The sequence below is a fragment of the Rhipicephalus sanguineus genome, chromosome 1 (assembly GCF_013339695.2).
Source record: "Rhipicephalus sanguineus isolate Rsan-2018 chromosome 1, BIME_Rsan_1.4, whole genome shotgun sequence".
NCBI lineage: Eukaryota > Metazoa > Arthropoda > Arachnida > Ixodida > Ixodidae > Rhipicephalus > Rhipicephalus sanguineus.
Window position 1 is genome coordinate 333,735,767 of NC_051176.1, and position 8,507 is coordinate 333,744,273.

Here is an 8,507-nt window from a genome sequence, read left to right on the forward strand (position 1 = left end):
GCACATGACGTCACACACGCCATGGCAAAATGGCGGTCGCCGGTGGTGGGAAGGGTTTATAGCGCGCTACTTCTAGGGTTTATTTTGCATTGAAATATTATTTTACAGTCCATTTTTCATATATGTGTAGGCACAATAGACTCTTCTATTTTTCGCTGAAAACCGCAAATTCTTGGGTGACCGTGCGGCAGACGGCAGTGCGAATTTTCCCTGAGTAGGCGGTTTCACGACATAGAGACCCCTGCTGCAGTGAAACCACCTTATCAGGTAGGTCACATGCGGTATATATGACGAGTACTACATATGTGGGCACGTGGCCTTCATGTACTCAGCCGAGAGACCTAGTGCAGCTGCCACATTCGGGATAGTCAGACTACAAGACGCGTGATCACCTGGCTTCTGAAAGAAATACGAACAAAAAAGAGACAGCCTGTTAAGTGGCCAGTAAGCATACAAAAAAAAGGGGGGGGGGGGAGGGGGCTACAAGTAACTAGAGAACTTGACAAGGGAATCCACGAAAATATGCCGAATCAATTTATAACAAATTCTCATCGTGGTGTCAAAAGCGATCGCGTTACCATAGAATTCTTGTTTACTTCTGTCACTTGCTCAGCTCACGCAATCATTATGCGTGATTGCACATTACATTTATGGTCCAATATTTACGACCTAACGTTCACAGTCAAATAATCTACTTGCAACCACGAGGGTCATAGCCAAAACCTAAAAATTACACACCGCACAAACCTTCCGCTGCCGTGCACGTGTTATCTTCGGGATTCGCTGTTATATAACTTTTCGTGCTCGTCGGACAGCTTGTCGTGAGGGTACACTGTACAGGTGCTTCTCTCTCTTCTGGACGTCAAACCAGTCGCCGTGGCCTGTGGTTCTAATGAAGTCTTTTTCGAAGACGTACGGCGCGGCTGCCCAAGCATATGCACTTCCTGAGTGCCAGCGGCCGAGCAGCGTCGCTCCCTGCCTGCTTTACTTGCAGGCTTACTGAGCGTCGGTGAGACTGACCCGATCACAGCATCATCCTCGCTCGATGATAGTGCGTCCTCTTGTTCTGCTGCCGTCTGCAGTTGTTGGCACAGTCGGTAGATGCGTTACTAGAAATACGTTGGTGTCAATTCGATAGCGCTAATACTGGTGCACATACAACATTTTTTTTTTTCCAAAACCTCCATTATTCCTGTCAGCGCGCAACAGCGATACGTGTGCCCCCTAAAAAACTTTATTCACGAAGCCTTTAAGAAATATAGACAGCTATAGCTGCTAGTCTTAACATTCCAATTTGTTGCTATCTCGCATTCATTGCTTCGCCCTTGTGGCGAAACTGTGACTTTTTTCGCTCGCATGAGCATTCCCATACTAATGCACTAAAAACGAAACGTGAGATAAGCGAAAGTCACGCGTGCAGTACGCATCAGAAACTCAATGGAATCGACGAGAAGAAAAATGATCAATGGAACAGACTGACAGAAAAAAAAAATTGTTTTCTCTTTCGAGTCGACTTAGGCGAATGCATAAAAATGCGTCTGACTTTTTGCTGAAGACCTTGCAACAACAGTCCTCACCTGGTTGTCTTGGCTGGCACCAGCGGATGAGCGAGCTATTTCTTGATCCTGCGTGCTGGCCAAAATCTGCAAGACGGCTGCCGTGGCCCTGGCTTCCGCTTCACTCTCCCTCTCGAGTGCCCGCTGCAAAGCCTTGTCGGCCTCACGTCTTCGCTCAAGGTCGGCCAGGAACTGTCGCTCCTCGCGGAGCAGTCGTTCCTGGTCCTGCATGCGCTGCCGCTGCTCAAGCCTCTCCTCTTGGCGAATTCTCTCTTCGCGCAGTTGCCGGCTACGCTCGCGGAGCTGCTCGTCCCAGCGAATGTCGTCGTCGTGTCGAAGAATCTGCTCCAAGCTCGCGCCGCACAGATCGTCCGGGTAACTGCGATTCTCACTGGCACAGCTGTGACACTTATGGCAACAGCTGATCGTTGTTTCTGAGACATTCCTGCTCGAAGTAGACGGAACAGGCTGCTCAGAAGGCCTGGATGATGTCGGTACTGAACGTGGATGACAGGCGCGCGTTGCGGCCGTCTTATTCATGGTCCAAGCTATTACTTTTTTAGCGGGAATTGGCCGCTCCTCTCTGGAAGTGCTCGGCCGGCTAGGCGGGGGTGCGGTTCTGACGGCCTCCGTCTCGACAGAAGTCCCAGCATGGAAATGTTCGCCAGCCTGCTGTGTAGATTTAACGGCTGAGCTGAAGGCACTGCGACCATGACGAGTGCTGCTGGTATCCATAGCCTCAGGCATCATGTTCCTTTGAGAAGGAACCGCGGATGTGTTCGTTACAGCAGCTATAGCGGTTTGCGGTCCGACGTTCCGTGCTGGCTGAGGCGTCTGCGGGGGCTGAAAGTAGGTCCGGGTCGCACTTGCGTCGCCGATGCTTGTAGGCATGGCATTTTGGGATGCTTGACTGTAGTTGGGAGCTCGATTTGGCTGTTGTGCATAAGCAGCGTCTATGCTGTAGATCGGCCGCATTGCGGACGGTTGACCACTCAGTCGCTGGCCGCCAGCCCCAATGGAGCCTCCCGTTTGCTGAGAAACTTGTGGATACCTGTAAGGGGTAAGTGGTGCTCTCGGCAGGAAAGGAGACCCACGAGGGTATCCTTGGCCTTGTGCGAACATTCCTAGGTTCGACGGCGGTAGCGCTGCCCTGAAGCCTTGATAAGGACCTTGGTTAGCGAAAGGCACCAGCGGAGCCCTAGGACTATTTAAAAATAGTGTAGGATTAGGCTGTAAATACGGTGGCTGCATTATACTTGGTCTATATGATCGGTATTCAAGGCGGGGGCCGCCATAACAGTACGGCGGAAGGAAGCGCTGGTCTCTCATGAAGGGTGGCGATTCTCGGTACATATAGCCTGCACTCCTGGTACCGTCTGTGGGGTCGATCCAATCATACATGACACCACTGCGCACCTCTTGCTCGGACATCGCAGCTTCTCTATCGTTCTCTAACGAAGAGTAACTACGCGATCGTCGGCGGGGTATTCCGGTGGATTCAACGTATTCTCTGCGATTTTCTCGCTCATTGTCGTCCCAAAAAAAGCTTTCGTCGTAATCCCAACCATTTTGTTCCACAGACTCTTCATGTGCGTTGTACTTGCTCCCTTTAGTTCTCGCAGGCTTGCGTTGTTTCCTTTTGTGCTCATGCCTTCTTCCAGGTACACCGCATTCATCCTCATCGCTTCCGTCTTCGGATAATTGATCGGCATCCACCGCGCTGTCTCGTTGTTTCTTTTCTGCCGCCTTACACTTTGCGCATACGTTTGCTCGAGCCGTTGTGGCGTTTCCCGTGTAGCGACTTTTGACATTTTCACCGCCGCTTTGGGAGGCAATCCCTGAGGCCAAGTTTTCCACTCTGTTGAGAACAGAAACTAGCTTACTTGCTACGTCCGGTGATAACACGACTGAGTCAGCCGGAACCGTGCGGCTTCCCGCCGTTAGACTGAGCTGTTCTTGAGCGTTTGCGGGCGTTCCTGGCGTTTGTGTGACCAACTTGTATTGTTGCGCAGACCTATCTTTCATATGTATTTTAGAAGCACGGCGACCAACTTTTCGCATAAATGGAAATAGGGCTTCCTCTTCGTCCTCTGAAGCTGATTCCTCATCGTCGTCTTGGGTCATATGAGCGTTGGGTCTCTGCGCCAACTTCGCAGCCATGCGCGCCAGCGATGGTGACCGTTGTCTTATTGCACCGTTGGGCCGAGCCGCCGTGTGGTGGGTGCCACCAGCAGTAGACGTAGAAGGGTCGGCACTTGGGAGTTCACACTGCTGCATCGCTAACTCGCTGAGCGCAGCGCAGGCTTCATCAATTTTCTGCGGAATATCTTGCGCCGGAGGTACCAGTGGAGGAACCAACGCCGCCACAGTGGCTGTGCGGGTGGTTGTTGCCTGTTGCTCAGAGCCAGAAGGGGTCGCCTTGCCAAAGTCAGCAACTTGCCCCGAATACAGTTCTTGTTGCGCAGCTGTGACGGGCATCCCTGGCAGACGCTCTGGCGGATACGGGGCAGTCGGAGCAGCCGTCGATGACCCTAATGGTGCCACCATGACAGGAGGAGGTGGTGCTGGCGCGGCCTGTTGGGTGCCGCCTAATAAGTATCCCGCGTCGGCGGCTGCACCTTGTAAAAGTGGTCCAGACGTCACGACGGCCATTTGCGGCGGCACCTTCCCACTAGCAGTCGTGCCTTTCCTCTTAGGCACGGCTGTTGTACCCGAGGTGCCCGCCGCTGTGCCTGAACTAAGCGCTTCAGGAGGGATGGGTGCCGCTGTAGTCTCGGTACCTTCGTCGACCTGTAATGTAGAATGCTTGCGACGGCGGCGGTGACGTTTCCTTTCTTTCTTGGGTGCCATAATCGACGCTGGCTGGTCGGGCGCCGGCTGGGTAGGTGGTGGTGGTTGTTGCTTTCCGATGGGTGCACCCTGATACGGAACGCCGGCGCCGAGATCCATCGTGATTGCCGACTCCATGTCCTTTTCTCGGAGTGTGGGCGAGACTCCTTCCGCGTCATCTGGAGCTGTGGCCCCAAACGGGTCATCTTTCTTACTTCCCCGCCGGCGTCCCGACTTGCTTCTGCGGCGCGTCTTATTTGGTAACATCTTGTTTGTTTGTTTGTTTTGCCTTCTGTTCTATGGCACGTACCCACTCTGGGGGATGGGCCAAGAATGCGTAGTTGAAAGTTAAAATCTTATTCGAAGAATGTAAAATGTTTAAAAAAAAGGGAAGAGAAGAAACGGCAATAATAAGTAATACATCAAATTAAGACTTCAAAAATTATGCTGTTGAGCTCGTATTCCAGATAGCCATATTAACCTGATCGGAACAATTTTGATGAGATTAGATAGATTTAACCGCATTTTAATGACGAGTATTTTTTAATTCAAGATTAAAATGGCACACGTTTAGTGGTTTTCATGAAATTACACACGGAATCGAAGGCATCCCTATGGCAGTATCGCAACCCTGAGGCTCCGAAGCTTAGTACAATTTCTTCAGTTAAGTTTAAGCGTGTTGGCTGGCGCATGCTTGCATGCATGATCTTTAAACCATGACGCTGACCCACTATGGAAATTTATTTTCTATAGCTCAGATCTACACGACCAACTTTGGGCAATCCAGCGGGCCCGGGCAGCGGTGGAAATGATATGCCTCACTGCACATAATGCCCGGATGGCCTGACCCCCGGCCGGCAACCTTGCAGGTGCTTTTCTGAATCAAGTTTTTTTTTCGTCTGTCCTTCTTATCCCACAAAGCCTTGTTTAAGGTGTCTGCGTATCATGACCACTGAGCAGCTGGTGTGAAACGAACACAAAAATATATGGAACTGAATTTTGCGAAGCTGTACTTCGTACATCCACTTTTTCACTCCCCTGTCTCCTTTGGCAATTGTACGTTTGTCCGTAAGGATTCGCTAAAATCTTCTTTTACAAACAATTCTAGAGTAAGGGCCTTTTGTAAACTTACAAGAAATCTGCGGGGCAAGTCGGCTCATTCTAGCAAGGAATAAAAAGCACGAACACATGGGACAAGGGGACGGCCCTTGTCCATTGTCCCCTCGTCACGTGTAATGTTTACGCTTTTTATTCCATGCTTCTTGTGAATATGGCACCCAAAATACGTGATTTTATCAAATCACGAGCGTACGAAGGCAATCCTATTACCAAAATATAAACATGGTTGCATTCTACCCGTACTAACATATCGGAGAGAAAGAAAAAAAGCTTGGAATTTAACGAAGAAGCCTGCGACGATCCGCGTAACGAGTTAAAAGACAGTTAAACAGTGGGGTAAATTAGAAGGAAAGCTTTCGGCAACCGATATTCTTTAGTTGATATTAAGAGGAAGAAATAGAGTGGAGCATAAACCAGGCCTCGTAAAAATCGTAAAAAGGATCACGTGCTTCGTGACGCCAGCAGGCAGAAAAAGAGTGTTCCACACTCGCCGTCATGGCTACTAGCGGCGCTTAAACTCCAAGGTTTAAATGCGCATATATACCCCATAATGTGGGCGGGAGGATGACCGCTGCCGTCGCTCACTTGGTAGAGCATCGGATCCAAGCTTCAAAATTTATTGCTGAAAGCGAGCAAAGTCACAACTGGATAATATATTCTGACTCCAAATGAGCACTGCAAGGGATTGAGGAATTTCATTTTCATATAGATCATAGCATCATATATGAAATCCTGAAAAAAATTACCATCGCTTCTCCGGCGGGTCACAAGATCTGTCTTCAATGGCTACCGAGCCACTTAGGAGTGTTAGGAATCGAGATTGCTGACAACTTAGCCACTGCAGCGCACAAAAAAAGTCACTTGACACCAGTGACTGTTTACTACTCAGAAAGCAAGAATGTTCGTTCCGAACTGCGCCACAAATTGTACAAGGACGCTTGGTTTGATGACCATACAGTCTTCACACTTGTATTAGGTAGATCCGTTTCTACGATTTACGCCGAATCAAAAGATCGATCGACCATTTGACTCACTCCTGCATCGTCTACAATTAGATGTTGCATACACACCTTAAAACGGTTAGGAACTGCGCGGTTGACAAAACACAAGCAGTAGTACACCGGACGAGCGCAGTCCTGTGTACTGCTACTTCTTGTGTTTCGTCAACCGCGCACTTCCTTACCGTTTTAATGTCGTACCAACTAGCCCCCCAACGCACTTTACTTGCATACGCACGTCACTTCTTGTGCCGCATCAAAAGAAGAACGTCCCTACACTGCGACCGCTGTGATCATCCCGATGCGTCAGTGGAGCATATCTTTATTGAATGCCTGAAATGCGACGAACAACGCGCTCAATTGAGTGATCGATTGAACAGCCTCGACAGACGACCACTTACAATTAGCAAAGTGCTTGGACCGTGGCCACGTCCTGATAATCAAAGACACTCAGTGAGCGCTCTTCGTGATTTTTCAATGAACGCAAGTTTAATGAACTGTTTATAGTTGTTATTATTGCTCCCTTTAATAGTGTTGAGTTATTACTGAGCATATCTCATACTCACGGTGAGTATATTTCATAGTCACGATATATATTATCATTATCATTATCATCAGCCTGTCTACGCCCACTGCAGGGCAAAGGCCTCTCCCATGTTCCGCCAATCAACCCGGTCCTGTGCTTTCTGCTGCCACGTTATACCTGCAAACTTCTTAATCTCATCTACCCACCTAATTTTCTGTCTCCCCCTCACGCGTTTGCCATCTCTTGGAATCCAGTCAGTTACCCTTAATGACCACCGGTTATCCTGCCGACGTGCTACGTGCCCGGTCCATATCCATTTCTTCTTCTTGATTTGGACTATGATATCCTTAACCCCCGTTTGTTCCCTGACCCACTCTGCTCTCTTCCTGTCTCTTAAGGTTACACCTATCATTTTCCTTTCCATCGCTCGCTGCGTCGCCCTCAATTTAAGTTGAACCCTCTTTGTAAGTCTCCAGGTTTCTGCTCCGTAGGTAAGTACCGGTAAGATGCAGCTGTTATATACCTTCCTCTTGAGAGATAGTGGTAGACTACCATTCACGATATATATAACTGCACAAAAAAAAAATATCTGTACGGACTCTATCCGCTGTATGTACTCGAATATGCCCTTAGACTATGGTGATGCTTTATACGCCACATATTGTAAATGTACATAGTGCTTCTGATTATTTTTTTTTATTTTCTTATTCTTTTAAATGTGAAGGATTTCTTAGCGAACCTTTGGCACTTGGAGCGTTTCTATCTATCTATCTATCTATCTATCTATCTATCTATCTATCTATCTATCTATCTATCTATCTATCTAGCCGCCTACGTCTGGGTGCTCTCATGATCGCCCCCTTAACCTGGTGTAGACTAAAATTGGCGTGAGGGTAAGAGGATTTGAAGAATATGACTGTCGGGTCATGACATGAATATCGTGAAAATCCTGTCGCGTACGTCGTCAAACCCTTTCCTCCAGACACGTGTGGCACATACCCGTTTACCGCGGTGTACGGGTATGCTCCACAGGTGATTGACAGTTTATATCTACCCAGGAAGGGCGAGAACAGACATTGCTAATTTAAATGCGAGCGCCTTAACAAAAACCGGCGTCGGCAGCGTTGACCCGACGAGTGGAAAGAATAAAAATTTGGATCCCAGCAGGAATCGAACCCAAGCATGTTGCGTGGCAATCAGGTATTGTACCACAAGGCCACGCCAGGTTTATCAATTGGTTTGGAAAAAGAGCGTATGCAGGCGTAATGTTGGTGCAACGTCAACTGTGGTTGTGGTGCTGGCTATCTAATTTTACAAGAAAGCAATGAACACTACATGATGCTCCTACGATACAGGCGTCATATCAGATTGACGTCTGTGGTTCCAGTGTTGACTCCGCTTTTATAGCAGTCTAATAAACATTACATTTGTATTGCTATGATTCTGCAAGCTATATTGAAGCGTTGCTCCTCCCCGCAG

At 48.7% G+C, this 8,507-nt stretch overlaps 1 protein-coding gene across 1 annotated transcript; it reads right to left on the reverse strand.

Moving 5' to 3' along the window:
• Nucleotides 1-368: 368 nt before the first annotated feature.
• On the reverse strand, nt 369-4,652 carry LOC119384137 (arginine-glutamic acid dipeptide repeats protein-like). Its single transcript, XM_037652432.1, has 4 exons — nt 3,706-4,652; nt 1,578-2,607; nt 1,021-1,076; nt 369-399 (listed from the first exon to the last, which is right to left on the reverse strand). Exons 1-4 carry the CDS (start codon nt 4,650-4,652, stop codon nt 369-371), a joined length of 2,064 nt encoding a protein of 687 aa, XP_037508360.1.
• Between the last annotated feature and the right edge of the window lie 3,855 nt (nt 4,653-8,507).

Excerpts from the sequence above, each read along its gene's own strand:
- LOC119384137 (XM_037652432.1), bottom strand. The coding sequence starts at position 4,652 with ATGTTACCAAATAAGACGCGCCGCAGAAGCAAGTCGGGACGCCGGCGG. Across the intron at positions 1,077-1,577 it reads GTGCCAGCCAAGACAACCAG|ACGGCAGCAGAACAAGAGGA; the intron begins GTGAGGACTGTT and ends CAACAACTGCAG. Across the intron at positions 400-1,020 it reads GAGGATGATGCTGTGATCGG|AAGCCAGGTGATCACGCGTC; the intron begins GTCAGTCTCACC and ends TATTTCTTTCAG.